The 16,965-nt window shown below is 34.2% G+C and overlaps 1 protein-coding gene and 1 long non-coding RNA gene across 14 annotated transcripts in view; one reads left to right on the top strand and one right to left on the bottom strand.

Annotated features, from left to right (window-relative positions):
• The window catches only part of LOC149540937 (uncharacterized), a 62,650-nt gene extending 49,694 nt beyond the window's left edge, over nt 1–12,956 (top strand). For all 12 annotated transcript variants that reach the window (XM_089801994.1, XM_089802001.1, XM_089802002.1 and 9 more), the window contains 3 exons: nt 11,729–11,887; nt 12,065–12,313; nt 12,551–12,956. In XM_089801994.1, coding sequence (XP_089658120.1) covers nt 11,729–11,887; nt 12,065–12,313; nt 12,551–12,715 — 573 coding nt within the window. In that variant the 3' untranslated portion in view covers nt 12,716–12,956. The remainder of the gene's footprint in view (nt 1–11,728; nt 11,888–12,064; nt 12,314–12,550) is intronic.
• The window catches only part of LOC149540936 (uncharacterized), a 64,431-nt gene extending 48,410 nt beyond the window's left edge, over nt 1–16,021 (bottom strand). The window contains exons 1-2 of one of the 2 annotated variants that reach the window (XR_016356456.1): nt 15,821–16,021; nt 14,620–15,003 (exon numbers count right to left, since the gene is read on the bottom strand). This is a non-coding gene — a long non-coding RNA (uncharacterized LOC149540936). Of the gene's footprint in view, nt 1–14,619; nt 15,652–15,820 lie in introns of those variants that run through there. The other variant, XR_016356455.1, reaches the window with a different exon arrangement.
• Between the last annotated feature and the right edge of the window lie 944 nt (nt 16,022–16,965).

Raw genomic sequence — 16,965 nt, 5'->3', positions numbered from 1 at the left:
TATAATGAATGGTGGTCTGTTTGATTTTTCCATCACATATTTATAAAGGGCTGAAGGGTGTCGGTTATATTTCCAAACCTTGCACCTCTTCATTAAAAACTAATCAATATTTAATTTTTAATATGATTTGAAGACTATTGAATTATAACTGGCAGTTATATCTTTCCCATGGCTTATAACATTGGATGCAATCTCACTCATTCCCATGGGCGCTTTTCTGTGTGATTCCCATCTACCGAACAGCAATTCACAAGCCATATTCTGCAATACTCACTCACATCATCCGCATGGACCCCTCCTTCGTCACCCATCATTCAAGCTCTCGACTTCCTTTTCCTCTTGCGCGTATGCTCATGAGCCTGCAATAGACATGACATACATTAGAAAAATTGTTTACAAAGATTTATAAATGCTATTATTCATGGATGAAGAGCAATCTCTGACGGCTACTGGAGATAACATAATTATTCCTTGTTGCCGACATTTGCAAATCTTTCTCTATTTATGTTTCAAGAGAGGAAAAAACTGGATCCAGTGTTATTTAACATTGCCACTTAATATGAAAGGAACATTTGGTCATGCACACACAAGTTCCTTGCTATTCTGTATGCCAACGTGGAAAGTCACAGACAAATATACTTATTTCCTCCATTTGCACAGTACTGTTTGTATGTTTCTGCATATTGTTCTCATGCCATCTTTCAGTTTTGTCTCTATTCAAACTCGCAAGAAAATGTCATTCAATGAACATTTGACAGCATACCACTCCACCTCCATTTCAAAAGTTCCTGTTACAGGCTTTGATCGCTTCATGCTTATGTGGCATTGGTTCTATAACTGGAGGTGTCATCGGGTGCTACTCCAGATTATTATCCTTCAGATCATATGAATATAATTGCTCCTGTTTTAGTGCCTTCCAGATAGAGAGTTATGCAAATGAATAACCCCTTTCAATCTGTGTTATGCCCAATACAGTGTGACATAATTGTAATGATCCCATCTTTTGGCCTTCACGTTCTCCAAAGTCTAAGTGGAGGATAAGAAGAAATTAAATTAATTTCTTATAAAGTCATTCAATTAAAATTAAAAGGTGGCTTTATATTTAATTAATTTAATTAATTATTGTATTACAAAGGAGATGCGTCTGGAGTGTGTATTAATTATTGGAAAGGTGGAAGCCTCTAGAAGCACAATTAATTATTGCAAGAGAGGAGTTTCTAGAGAGTGCATTAATTATTGAAAGGGGGAAGCTTCTAGCACTTACAATTAATTAATGTTTTAGTTCTTTCTAGAAGGGTGAAGGAATAGGATAAATAGGGGTGAGAGTCTCATTGTTTAGCATGAGATTATTGTATCGGATGATTATGACTTGCATTTGATAAGAGCTCGGATGTGTGAATCACACTCTTTTTTAGCAATAGAGGACGTTCATTCTCTGTTGTAACATTCTAGATGTCATTCCCTTAGGGTTTGGCCTTTGGAATACATCTCTTTGTACTTGATTGCAACATTTTTAGAATTAATATAATTTCAGCAGTTGATTTAGCTTTTGGGCATTCCTGGGTGTCCATTACAGGGAGGTTGGAGTCCATTATGTTACTTAATTGCTTGAGGACAAGCAATTTCAAGGAGGGCGGATTTGTAATGATCCCATCTTTTGGCCTTCACGTTCTCCAAAGTCTAAGTGGAGGATAAGAAGAAATTAAATTAATTTCTTATAAAGTCATTCAATTAAAATTAAAAGGTGGCTTTATATTTAATTAATTTAATTAATTATTGTATTACAAAGGAGATGCGTCTGGAGTGTGTATTAATTATTGGAAAGGTGGAAGCCTCTAGAAGCACAATTAATTATTGCAAGAGAGGAGTTTCTAGAGAGTGCATTAATTATTGAAAGGGGGAAGCTTCTAGCACTTACAATTAATTAATGTTTTAGTTCTTTCTAGAAGGGTGAAGGAATAGGATAAATAGGGGTGAGAGTCTCATTGTTTAGCATGAGATTATTGTATCGGATGATTATGACTTGCATTTGATAAGAGCTCGGATGTGTGAATCACACTCTTTTTTAGCAATAGAGGACGTTCATTCTCTGTTGTAACATTCTAGACGTCATTCCCTTAGGGTTTGGCCTTTGGAATACATCTCTTTGTACTTGATTGCAACATTTTTAGAATTAATATAATTTCAGCAGTTGATTCAGCTTTTGGGCATTCCTGGGTGTCCATTACAGTGGTATCAGAGCTGTTAGTCCTGCCATCCTGTGGAGATCTTATAGATAGCCGGATAGAGGGAAAAGTGTTTGACAAAATGTATATCAGTCCAGATCAAGAAAATGTAATATTTAGATTACTGGGTACATTAGAGAAGGGGCGTCGTATGCAACAGGAGCAAAATAGGCGAATGGATATGATGTTGCAACTTATGGCAAAAAAGATGGGCATCAACATTGACGATTTGTATGTTGCTCCAAAGCAGAAGGTAGTTGATTCTTCAGATGGGATCGAGACACCACCGGGCTATGCTATTGGTGATAGTCAGGAGTCCACATATGAAGCTTTGTTAGGGGATGGCAATGCAACAATAATGGGATTAGGAGAATGCGAGGATACTGTCATATTAGCAGCCACTTCTGTGTCCGTTGAACCATCTAACAAGGAGTTTAGTAGTATGCATGCAGTTGTAGATATGTTCTTTGATGATCATTGTACACCTATTATTGCTAATGAGGTGAGTAATATAGTGACAGAGTCATATTATACTATTGATCAACAAAGTGTTGATGTTCACTTCTGCAATAGTACTATGTTCAACATGGATGCCACATTGTCTTATGATAATTTGATGTTTGCGGTCGATATTGATCACTCTCCTGAGTGGAGTTGGGCTTTGTTTTCACCATCTACAAAGATTCAGTTTTGTGTTGCAGCAGTTGGGAAGAAGAGATTTCATAGATCTTCTATGGAGCCGCCTTCTGGTGACATCCAAACTTATACTTCATCAGCACAAGTTTTGGGAGCTAACTTGCAGGACATGTGGTTGGTCCTAATGATGTTCATTTTTAGTTTGTTTAATGTCCATATGGACATCACATATTACTTCAATTGGGATCCAGGTGGAGTGTGGCGTTCATTATGTTACTTAATTGCTTGAGGACAAGCAATTTCAAGGAGGGCGGATTTGTAATGATCCCATCTTTTGGCCTTCACGTTCTCCAAAGTCTAAGTGGAGGATAAGAAGAAATTAAATTAATTTCTTATAAAGTCATTCAATTAAAATTAAAAGGTGGCTTTATATTTAATTAATTTAATTAATTATTGTATTACAAAGGAGATGCGTCTGGAGTGTGTATTAATTATTGGAAAGGTGGAAGCCTCTAGAAGCACAATTAATTATTGCAAGAGAGGAGTTTCTAGAGAGTGCATTAATTATTGAAAGGGGGAAGGTTCTAGCACTTACAATTAATTAATGTTTCAGTTCTTTCTAGAAGGGTGAAGGAATAGGATAAATAGGGGTGAGAGTCTCATTGTTTAGCATGAGATTATTGTATCGGATGATTATGACTTGCATTTGATAAGAGCTCGGATGTGTGAATCAAATGCAAGTCATAATCATCCGATACAATAATCTCATGCTAAACAATGAGACTCTCACCCCTATTTATCCTATTCCTTCACCCTTCTAGAAAGAACTAAAACATTAATTAATTGTAAGTGCTAGAAGATTCCCCCATTCAATAATTAATGCACTCTCTAGAAACTCCTCTCTTGCAATAATTAATTGTGCTTCTAGAGGCTTCCACCTTTCCAATAATTAATACACACTCCAGATGCATCTCCTTTGTAATACAATAATTAATTAAATTAATTAAATATAAAGCCACCTTTTAATTTTAATTGAATGACTTTATAAGAAATTAATTTAATTTCTTCTTATCCTCCACTTAGACTTTGGAGAACGTGAAGGCCAAAAGATGGGATCATTACAATAATTTATTGACTGCCTTGAGATTGAGACCAAGTGCAGAATGTTCATTGAATCACTCCAGTCAATGTCCATAGCACCACTGAATGGAAAACCTTGTGTGGAAATATGGTACTTTGAAAAAATTCTCCAAATCAAGACCAAATTTATAAGCACAAACAGCCAGACCAAAGATTGCCACATGTTGATACCTTCTTCACTTAAGCACTTCAAAAATGATAATTAAAATTCATACACTTCCTAATATAATCCAAAAATAACTCAGAGGTCATATACATTGCTGAACCTGATATGATGATTGAATCTGCCCAGTGTGACTGTAATCTGCAGATTCAAAAATAATTAAGTACATGGTTTTGAAAACTTGCTACCTTCATGACCACATATTCCCGCTTGTGCATACTTGCTCTTATGTTTTGTATTGATCCATTTCCTCAGTTAACCAAATGATATGTTGGCTTTTCATGGTTGCTATTTGAATTTCATTTCATGGCTTCTGCCATCGTATCTTCACCAGCAAAGGATCAATAGTTTGAAGAAAGTACTGTCTTTGATCTCAAAAGGCATCTCCAAACTTTTATAATTCTGGCTTATCACATTAGACAAGATCCAACTCTCTCTGCCGCTGCTAAATAAAATCATTGAATATTTTGTTATTTGAAGAATCAAAATATATGAACAATCAAAATTTTCTTGAAACTTTCATAACAGTAAAATAAGTGTCCTTGCTGCATTTTCCAAATATAATGTTCATATTAGGTGGTTGATCTGGAACTCACTGTCTAACATTAATAACTTGCTTTCTTTGCACATTGTTGCTTCACCAAGACATAAAAAAGGACCCATTCCATTTTGAACCTACAACATAATCTCATAAATGGAGGCACAAAATTTTCAGGCTCCATCAGGACGTTCATCAGGTGGAGAAATCCCCAATTTCTCTCGTGTTGAAGCAACAAATTGGTTCAATTGATCTGCGGTCTGGGTGGGTTTAGTGTTTTGTTTGCTAATGGTTTTTCAGTAGTTGTATTTTAATCACATTTTGCCTGGTCGGGCAACAATCTCAATGTATTATCAATGTTGTGTTTTTGTCATGGTTTGTAGGTGGAATGGGGGCTTTGGTTTCATGTTTGGTCTGGTCTGGCCTTTAATGACAATTATTTATTTGGAATCCTTTCTAATATCAAAATAAATATTATCATTACCGATAAAAAAAAATTATTCAATGTAATAATATTAATATAGTTATTAATATTAGTACTAACAAATCAATATCAATAATATTAATATTAACAAAACAATATAAATAATACTATTAATAAAATAAATTAGTGTCAAGAATATTAAAATTATTAACAAAAGAATATTAGAAGTATAGATATATTAAATCAATATCTACAATTTTAATATTAAATATTAAATCCAAACTTGAAAATCACCACCCTTTGCAAAACTATTTAAATGACATGAAACTAGCAAAAAAGGACTTGGGTAGTTTTACTTTGCATTTTTATTTTAAACAATAAAAAAAACACAAGAAAAAGGAGAAAATACATGAAAGAAAGGAGGAAAAATAGATAACAAAAAGGAGCATAGAAATATATTGCACTAGTAATAATAATATTAGACAAAGATTTGAGAAAGGATGCCCATAATCTTTCACTGTAATAAAATAAAATACATTTTAAATTATGTAAATCTCATCACATTGGCATCTATTACATTAAATATGATATATTGAGCATTAGTAATTTTGGAAACATATTATTAGTAAACCATATTAAGTTCTAGTAATTTTGAATCATATTAATAAATGATACTCTAGAAATATTGGTAAGTCTAATATAATTATCTAGTTAAAAGATGATACCACTAGTAATTTTGATAACTTTATAGAATGCTTTGTTTAAGTATGTAGTGGGTAGGGAGTTTGCATAAGGGAAGAAGTAACTCGATCACTCTAAGGCAAAAAAGTCCCAATATGGGTGAGAACCATGAGGGAGCTTCAAATAGATTGTTTCCATACTTGAGCAGCACTAATTCTATCATCCGCTACCAAATTAGACAAATGAGGGAAAGATGAGCTTATCAAAAATTACTAATAGTATTATATATAATTCTTTTATCAGGTCATGGCTGCATATTTAAATTTGAGGACAAAGATTGTATTCAAACTAATTAATTAGTACTTTGTTTTAAGTCTATATTCTAAATTTGATGCCATCTGCTTTCTTAGATCATTACAAAAACTACCAAGTAGATGGGGTCATCACAAGTGGTATCAGAGCATAATCCTTCCATCCTATGAGGGAAATTCATGCAAACATAGAATATAATTGAAAAAATAAGAACAAATAATTAGCTAATGAAATGAGGGCATTCATACAATAAGCAATAATCAGGAATGAACTTACCTAAACGAATTATCTAATTTGAGGTTCAGATCAAACACAAACCACCAAGTTCTTTGATAAGTGTGATTATCTACATGCATCTACGATTTATAGTGAATAGGGAGCTAGCAATAAGGTTTCAAGGAAGTTCAACCCTAGTAATAACAAACAATTTCGAAAAAAAGGCCACCCTAAATAGCTTTCCTATGGAATCTGCAAACAAGCGAGAACTGTTAGGGCAGCCTATTGCAATCCTAGTTAAGGGAAAGATGGTAAGGGAACTCTACTACAAATTTATTTCCTAGGGAGTCTACAACAAGGGAGAACTGCTAGGGTACCCTATTGTGATACTAGTTAAGGGAAAGAGGGTAAGGGCACTCTATTAGTAATGGCTTTCCTATGGACTCTACAATCAAGGGAGAACTTCTAGGACACCCTATGGCAATACTAGTTTAGGGAAAGATGAGAAGGACACCCTATTGCAAATGGATTTCTTGTGGAGTTTGTAATCAAGGAAGAATTGCTAGGGCACCTTATTGTGTTACTAGTTAAGGGAAAGATGGTAAGCGCACCTACTACAAAGGGATTTCCTATTGAATCTACAATTAGGGGAGAACTTCTAGGGAACCCTATGATAGTACTAGTTAAGGGAAAGATGGTAAGGACACCCTGCTACAAGAAGCTTTTATACAGAGTCTACAAAATTAGAAAACTACTAAGTCACCCTATTGTAGTACTAGTTAAGGGAAAGAAGCTAATGGCATCTTTATAAGAACTCTTTTAATAGTGGAGATGAGGTATAAATAGATAAGCAAGACAAGCATTCACCAAGTAGACCACCTTGTGTGGATGCCTAGCACCTGTTATTGAGGCCAAGGGGGTCAAAGTTTTGCTCTTGGGCTTAGTATGGAATTGATTTGGAGTAACTTATCATGACAAGTTTTCTTATAAGTATAAATATGTATGAAGCACAATGTGAACATAAGTCTATATGTATGTATATATAAGCTTCAAAAGTATAAATAAGTAAACCATTTCCCTAACCCTAACTCATTACAAACTTAAAATCATAGGGTTTAACAAAAAAATGTGTGTATTATATGTCTACATCATGTCTTCCTTCATCCAGGTATATACTTGGTGTATCCTTTGTGTCTTCTTGCATCAATGTGTATACTTTGTGTCTTCTTGCATCAACCTGTATGCTTCATATCTTCATGCATAAATTTGTATAGTTTGTGTATGCTCCATGACTTTATACATGTATTTCATATTTTTGGATGTATGGTTTAAACTTCGATTTATCTAGAACAATTTAGAATAACAATAGTTGTTGAAGCTGAAGGGGGTATGGGGAGTTTGAAAAAGGGCTCTGGTTGTAGTTCTAAAAAGAAGGAAAAGAAAGTTGTTGAAGGTGATTTTGACTAGGAAAGTGATTTCATGAAGGAATTAGTGAGAGATCACTATAATAAGAGGAGTGGAGGTAAAGGAAAGGGTATTAAGGGCTTTCAAGATGACTAGGCCTCTCCTCCTTCTGATGATGAGCCTCTGGATCAACGGCTGGAAAGGAAAAGAAAATCTTTAAGACGGCAAGAGGAGAGGTTATAGATTATGAAGAATGGGGATTTAGATAATGAGGATGTTGGGGAATAGGGGCATCTTCTAGATTTGGGTGAGAATACTGATGGTGGGCTCGGGTCGTCCAAGGGTCTTTTTGGTAACCCTTGTACAATATTGAAGGAGATCGGCTTCCTTAAGAAACAAATGTAGTTGTTGGGCAAGGAAATGGAGCAAGTTAGCAAAACTGCCAGAGTTGAGCGTACATTGGGCCAACACATAGACAGACTTTTGGAGGTTATTGGGAATGCAGAAGAAGTTAAAAACCTCATGCATAAGATACCATTGCTCGAGGCCAAACAAAGGGTGATGGATAAAGATATTACTGGTATTCAGAGGAAGGTGACTAAAATGGATGCTAAGCTGGGCAATTTGGAAAAGTTGTTTAAACAGATGGCTGATAATGTGGGTAACCTCTTGAAGCAGATTGAGAATGACAAAGGGTAGGACTCCCCTCCGGTGGCAGAGATTTAGGGACCAAGCAAATGCATCCGAGCTCATTCTAAGAAGAATGAGGATGTGAGTAAAAAGGACGAGGTGAAGGTCGTTGCTGAGAATATTCATATTCTGGAGGATCAGGCTGTTGACCTGATAAAGACTTCTTAGCTAGTCAGTTGTTGTTCTTTAACTGTTCTTTTGCTGTCTTTTCCAACTTTGTATTGGGTGACCTCATGGTTGTTCTTTTTGGAGGTCTGTCTCATGTTGTCCTGTGCCACTTTTCTCTGATGTTTACTTCTCTTGTTTATCTCTAGACTTTTGTTATTTTGTAAAGGTTTCAGGTCCTTTAAAACGTGTTTTTACTTAATCAAAACAATAGTTGTAATTAAACAGATTATGACTTTGTTAGACACCACTATAAAATAGTTTAATAAGGAAATTATGATAGTAATTGTTTGAGGACAAGCAATTTTGGGAGGGGTGGTCTGTCGTGAGCCATAATTGGTGTATGCATGTATGTAAATTAGATTGAATTTTCTTAAGTCTTTACTTAAATTATCAACATTAATAATATTATTTATCAATTCATAATTGATAATATTAATCAAATTAATGTTCAATACTCTAATCAATAATAATATTACGAATCAGTACAATGCTAATAATTAATCAATATAGAATCTAGTTAATATACAATTAATATTATTATTCAATGTAATAATATCAATATTAACAAAGCAGGCAAGAGCCTACAACACAATGGTAACTTGTTAGCCTCTCATGTGGGAGGTCTTGGGTTTGAATTCTCTTAACACATAAAAATAATTAATTATAAAAAATAACAATAATTAATCTAGGCTTTGTCGTTTACCGATAAAAAAAAATCAATATTAACAAAACAATATCAAGAACGTTAATATTACATATCAAATCAAAACTTGAAAAGTCACCACCCTTTGCAAATATTTAAATGACATGAAACTAGCAAAGAAAGGCATGGTAATTTTACTTTGCATTTTTATTTTAAACAATAAAAAAAAGCACACAAGGAAAAGGAGGAGAAAAAGGAGAAAAATAGAAACAAAAAAGAACACAAAAATATGTTGCACTCCGAAAGAATAATATTAGACAAAGATTCAAGAAAGGTATGCCCATAATCTTTCACTTTAATAAGATAAAATATATTTTAAATTATGTAAATCGCATCACATTGGATTAGTAATTTCAAAAACATATTAGTACATCATATTTGTTGTAGTTTGTAGCTGCGATAGAGATGTTTATTTTTGATTTTATGAGATAGAAATATGTTTATTATGACTGTTATGGTCATCTTCAGCTGAAAGAAATATCAGTGATTATATTTAAGTTAATATTATATAAAAATACTCATGTCATACAACATGTGAAGAGGCATGCGTATAGAAATATGAAGTGTTGAATATTTTGGAAATTTGAAGGATCTTGTATTTGGGATTTGAAGAGACCTTCATGTGCAAGATAAGAGTCTAATGCAATCTATTTATGTGATTGCTTTGTTTATTGCAAACTAATCAAGTGGAAAGCCTTGTACTTGAATATTTTATGATCAATAAAAGATATTTTTGCTGGTGTGGCTGAGTTTTCCCCTTCCTATCGAAGGGTTTTCCTAGGATAAATGCTTTGAGTGTTCTGTGTATTGTTTATGCTCTTTTATTGTTGTTTATCTCTATTTCTGGGCTAAAACATTAACAATTTTAAGTTCTAGTAATTTTTAAACATATTAATAAATGATATTCTAGAAATTTTGATAAGTTTAATATAATTATAGTTAAAAGATAATACGATTAGTAATTTTGGTAAGTCTATATGGGTAGGGAGTTTGCACAAGGGAAGGAGTAATTCAATCACTTTGAGGTAAAAGAGTCCCAATACGAGTGAGAACCATGAGGGAGCCCCAAGTAGTTTGTTTCCATACTTGAGCAGCAGTAATTCTACCATCCACTACCGAATTAGACAAATGAGGTAAAGATGAGTAATATGTTATAATTCTTTCATTACGTCATGACTGCGTATTTAATCTTGAGGATGAAGAATGTATTCAAACTAATTAATTGTTACTTTTCATAGTCTAAATTTGACCTCGTCCGCTTTCTTAGATCATTACAAAACCCACCAAGTAGATGGAGTCATCACAGATAACCAAATCCAGGAAAGCTTAATGCATGAGCAAGTTGACTGAAAGAAAACTTATCCACATTTATATGTAATATCCAATATCCAGAATTTACAAAGCCTAATAATGAATTGTAAACAAAAGCTAGAAAACTTTACAAATGTCACCTTCATAAAAAGCTTCTTGTCAATTTTTATCTAAGGTTCCTTTTATGAAAATGTTTTTTTGACCAAAAATAGTAGTGCACGAGATCCTATATGATTCACCACACTTAAAATTTTCTATTGGCTATGGCAGTGCACTTTCATGTTCAGTTGGCACAGCAATGGTACACGAACATCTTACTGTAAATGAATACTACACTAGGAAATTATCCCCTCCCCATCTTATTTTTTGTATTGTTTCAATTAATAAAAACTGCAAGCTAGAGGTTTGGTGATGATATCATAACCCATTAAATATTATCTTTTTAACATTAATTAATACCGATAGGCATTCTACAATGGCAGAATGGGGGAGTGGGACGGTGTGAGTGTGTTAATGTTAAATTTTATTCTTCAAGGTCAAATTTGACAACCATCTACATGTCAAAAGTTTAAATCTTATTATAAATAGAATATACTTTTAAAAACAATTTAATAAATACCACGCAAAATATCCGTTTAAATTATAATATTTGGAGATATAAATCATCCATTTTTTAAGAAATTAAAATAAAAAGCTTAAATTAGTAAAAAACTAAATAAATGGAGATAAAGCAAATATAAATAATTTTAGATGTAGCAAATTAAATTATAATTATTTTGTAGTGGATATTTATCGACATTTCTTTAGATAGATTTATTTAAGATATCTACACTAGTGGTAAAAACAAAGTCTATTAATGATAATCCTTTTAAACCTTGCAAAAGAGAACTTGTGATCCATTCATACAGTTTGGAGGATCACTTTGAAAAAGATAATAATAATAAAGCTCTGGGAAAAAAGGTTAGTTCTTTTACAGAATCTGTTTTTCCTGTGGCTTCTAAAGTATGATTTCATCCACAGTGCTTGTTTTAATTTGTACACAAATATAACATAAATGACATTACATGTTCCTGGAAGAGCTCCCACATTTGTAGTTTGCTAACCACTTTTGAAGCAGGTTGAATATGATGTTCCACAATGTAGTGCTGGCATTCATTCTCCTGGTGATTGCATTGACATTCGTGAAGCAAATATGGCCATACCACAAGGTGGGAATGTAATTTATGGTGTTGGACACCAACATACTGGAGGGGCTGGTTTAGCACTTTATGGGCAGGTATGAATTACTTAGCTTGGTCGGTTATGATGACCCATGTGAATATTAGAGAGATATTTTGATTACCTTAATTCTGATTTCCTAACTCCTGTTTCAATGATTCTAGTTCATGATTATAGCTTTCTTTCCATTGATGACACGTCACATATTTAATCTAACATAATTTGTAATGGTTAGGATGGTCGGGAGATTTGCACATCGTTGCCACTTTATGGTGAAGGAAGAGAGCCTGGTAATGAAACCGGTTATGTTGTTGGAATGAGCACATGTTATCCAGAGCTTGGGAGTGTACAGATAAAAGGTGGAGAGACTCTAAAATTACAATCCAAATATAGCAAAGAACGCAGTCACACAGGTGTTATGGGTCTTTTCTATCTTCTCATAGCAGATCCCATGGAAACCAGGGCTCTGTATTCTCATCAATCAGTAAATTACTTTTCAAAACTTTTCTTCTTTCTAAGTTATGTGTTCATCTTCTAATTTATTTTTATTTTTATTTTTCTGTTGCCTCCTATATTACAGTGAAGAATGGAAAAATCACATCTGCTAAACAACAAGATATTTTGATTCGTGATTTTCTTCTTATAGACAGATAAATTCAGATATTAAACGATTAAAATAAATTTAAAAAGACATAATTATAACCCATCTTCTTAAACGCAGGAACGAACAAGCTCGCTTCTTGTAAACAAATTTCTTCCAGCTGGCCTTCTTATAATCTTTGTCCTCCTTGCTGGGTTGAGTGTAGCTTATTCTATCAAGAAAGGGAGAGAAGATGGCTATGAGTATATTATTGATGAAATGGCGCAAATAAAGTACCATGTTTAATGTTTTACCAGGGATGCTACTACTCTAATGGGTGACATAAAAATTGGATTCCTATTATTAATTTTGTTGTTTTTTTGAAAGCTTCTCTGTTCATAACTGCATAGTACTATATGCTCTAGTTACTCTGGTCTTTGTTGTATACAATAAGTGATTCACACTTGTTGCAGTACCGATATTTATATACTTTTAGCAATACAGTATTTAATATTTATTTATAATATAAAGTTCAATGTTGTAATAATCTGCCTAGACAGTGAATTTGTATATGTTTTGTTTTATGTCCACCTAGTCTCCACCTAGAAGTAGTTTTGAGCAAGGAACAATCAGACATGAATAAATCAATAAAGTGCATTTCTAAATATCTCTATGAAATATGATGGGTTTCTTTTAGAGACCAGGCGTCATTCTGTGTCAAATCTTAATTGGAAAACAAGTGTTCACATTTATTCTCATGATTAGATTACCTCAGCAAACTTTCTTAACTGAACCCTTTCTTGAAATGTCCGCAAGGAATTTTTATGGTGATGAATATTCCCTGACCCTGAATTTCATGGAGAAGAGATCTCAAAATCTATTTCCTTCATCAAAGAAGTAGATATTAAATTTTACTCCCCGGAGGCACTTTCCTATAGGTTTGGGTAGCTTATAGACTCAAAGATTTAGAGGGGATATCCTCTTCTTATCCTACTGTTTTGATAGAAGTGGGAGATTCACTAGCATTCCCTAGCCATAGACTGTCTCAACATCCCTGGGATCTCTTAGAAATTCTATGTCACCCTCCCAATAAATACATAAGAAATACCCAAGAAAATTAAAAAAATATTTCTGAACAAAATAAAACCATAAAAGTGGCTACACCAAGGCCCTTCAACTCAATACTACTTTAAAAACCTGAATCTTTTTCTGTTTTGAACAGCAAGTTTCTAAGACTATAATTTTTTTTATTTTATCATCTCATGCATCAGATTATGTCTATTCATATTTTAGTTAGTTTATGGAATCCATGAATTGTTATTGTGCTTAGTTTTTAAATCTTATTTTTCTACTCTTTATGTTAAAAAAATCAAATATTAATTATTCATGTTTAAGTCAATATCTATTTCTAAGATTTGGAAGAAAAGTTGTTGTTTTTGAGCCTATTTCTAATGCTTTCATTTCTATTACTCAAAACTTACAGAAACTTTGATATTAAATAAGGTCCTTAACATGGTGGTTAGAAGATACCTAATTTCAGCTATCTAGCAATGGAAGGCTTAATTCGATATGAAATTCATTTAAACTCTTCGTCGGATGGACTTGAGTTTCAATTCCAGAATATTTAGATTGAACACAATTTGATCAAAGTAGTAACTGCTTGGATTGGATCTTATGATTTGTTGTTCTTTCTTGGAGGCATTGGGTTCTTACTGAGATTGCTTGGATTTATCTAAGGTGTGGATTTGTGCTGGTTAGATCCTAGATGCACTTGGATGAATTCATAAGCATAGATAGATCCCAGGCAAACAAAACTTGGACATAGAAGCGTCTTAGGGTAAACCCACACATTTGTGTAAAACCCATACGCAGCATAGGCATATGGTCAAACAGTTGGCATCGTCACATCATTCTGAAATATTCAGTTATTTGTCAGAGACATTTCATCAAACAGTTAGCAAGAGAACAATCCAGTGAACAGTCTCAGATTTTGCATTCAATGACTTGAGCCAGCTTGTGTTTGTCATGTGCTGAGAATATATGTATTCATATAGAGAATGCAGAAATAAACAATTGACAGAGGCGAGACACAAACTGTAATATTTATACCAATGAAATGAATGGCAGAAGTAAATATGTTATGGACCATTTCTTCTGATATAGACAGTAAGAAGCTGACAATATAGTTTCAGAATTTTTCATGGCAATACCTGATAGAAGAATTTTGCTCAAACGGGAAACATTGTATTGCAAAGGAAGACTTCGGTTCTGTACCCAATAGAGATGACCTTTCTGTATCAAATGTTGACACCAATAAAATCACAAATTGAAATATCTCTTCAGGCTATGAGAACGGGATGAAAACTCCCAGCACTGCCCCGGGGGATATACTTCACGCACCAAGAATTACCATCAATCTGAACATTCCTTAACTCAGTGTTGGTTCAACGCGTTTGGTTCGTCACAAATGGCAACTGAAATATTTATGCCCGTGACCTCTGTCTTCTCCTGTCGAGGTCATATACTACCCAACGAACATGAAAGCAATGGTTCAAATGCAATGACTTCCAGGTAAGATGATGCCAAGCTCCAGACTGAGTAAACAAATGCAAACTTCAGAATGGTTGGTCCAGGCTAGAATACAATTCACGACAAATAGACTTCAATATAGATTGACAATGATTAATATATATATCAAACATTAGGATCCTATTTATCTTTTATTATCCCCTGTATTATTCTTTTTTTTTTATTGGAGAAAGAAAAACTTAAATCAGAATTACAGCGCTGTCAATAATAGAATAGCTGTAACAACGTCATTACAGCAGTGTTACAAATAGGACAGCAGTCTAACTCATGAGTCATCACACATCAATATACAGAACTTATTCACAGCTGTAGCACAGTGGAGAAACAAACAATGTACATAACATGATTGCATAAAGCACTTCCCAAGGTATGCAAATGGAAAAGATGCAATCTGCCAGTCAACTGGAAATACCGTCTGTTTGTGACTTTTCTATACTCACTGCAGAGACAGATCTAAAATGAGCCTCGTAGCTATGCATGAAGATTTTTGGTTTGTAGATTAGCTGCCATATCATGGACAGACAAAAAAGCCAAGTCATTAGAGTTGACCAATTGGAGCATGTTGTTTGAATTTTTATTTCCAATGGGAGGAAAGAGTGAGGCAAGGCAGTTTGACATTGAATCTTTCAAATATTTTTAATAATAATAAATAAGCCTCCACGAGTTAGAAATCCTGTTATGGGCATGAGAGTATCCGAGAAGAGCGGATTTCCATGACCGTGTGAAATGGAAAAAGAGCTGGTATGAAGATTCTAAGGGGAGTCCATAACAATCTCACACAAGAACAAAGCCAAAAACAATGTATTAAAGATTCTTCTTTACCACAAAAGGGGCAGCGCGGCAGCAGAATGAGGAATTTAGACGAAATCCCACTGGAAGTTTGGCATGGAGGTGTTTCCAAGCGGTATATTGCGATTGGGCATCAGCTTTGGTGTTCCAGATTTTATGGCTGAGTTTATTCCAATGGGCACAACTCTTGATCATACTTCCAAAGAGTGTTGAGACAGTTAGAGATAGCCAAGTTAGGAACAAGCTGCTTATACGGTACTTAGAGAGGAAAGATTCTAATGCTGCTTAAATTAGGCCACTTCCAATCATTCAAAAAGTTTGATTGACTGCTTGATGGAATAAGGATAAAGAGATTAGGAGAGACTAGATTTTGGATTTTTGTCACTATCACCTCGCCTCTATAGCTCAAGTTAAAACACTATTTGAGTGGAGGCCACAATTTCCAAGTGAAGTTTGAGAAGTCCCTAAGATCCTTGAATACCTAAATGCCTTTCTTGAAAAGGCGCTTCACTCTGAACCTGGTGCCAAAGGGCTGTCACTTTCTTGGATTAATCTGCTCCACCATATTGACGAAGTTGCAAAACTTGATCCGTGGATAAAAGACTGATCATATCAAGATAACTTACTAGCTGTCAACCTTTCCAAATACAGTTGAGAGGAGCTTAACCGTGGACTTTAAAAAATGGGACCAGGAAACTCTTATCATTCTTGTGAATTGTACTCCAAGAATTACCAGTAGTGGTCTCCAAGGAGCATTCCCTTCCAAGGCTCTAAATCCATTTGGCTGAAAAAAAAGAAAATCCCTTAAGGGTCTATGATACCCAACCCTCCCTTATCCTTTGGAATGATATGATGAGACTATAATGTAACAAGCATACCTTTTTGGTCACCCCATTTGGACCAAAGAAAGTTAGGAATGAGCGAAGTTGATTATAGCAAAAGATAGCCAACATGAATAGAGATGTAAGCATGACTTGCTAAGAGAATTCTATTAGCGACCTGTACACGACCAGCCATAGATAAGAAGTGGTTTGGCCAAGCCAACAGTTAGGATTTAAATTCACTTGAAGACCATCTCCACATATTTTTCAGTAGAACTCCAATTCCAAAAGGTATACCAAGGTATCTAGCAATGACTCCATGCTTTATCTCCTTCCGCTCATTTGGAATTCATGGGT

Source organism: Cupressus sempervirens, chromosome 9, assembly GCF_028749045.1.
Source record: "Cupressus sempervirens isolate cs-2001-9-10 chromosome 9, ASM2874904v1, whole genome shotgun sequence".
Classification (NCBI taxonomy): Eukaryota; Viridiplantae; Streptophyta; class Pinopsida; order Cupressales; family Cupressaceae; genus Cupressus; species Cupressus sempervirens.
The sequence above is the reverse complement of the archived record's forward strand: the minus strand, read 5'-3'. Positions and strand labels throughout refer to the sequence as shown.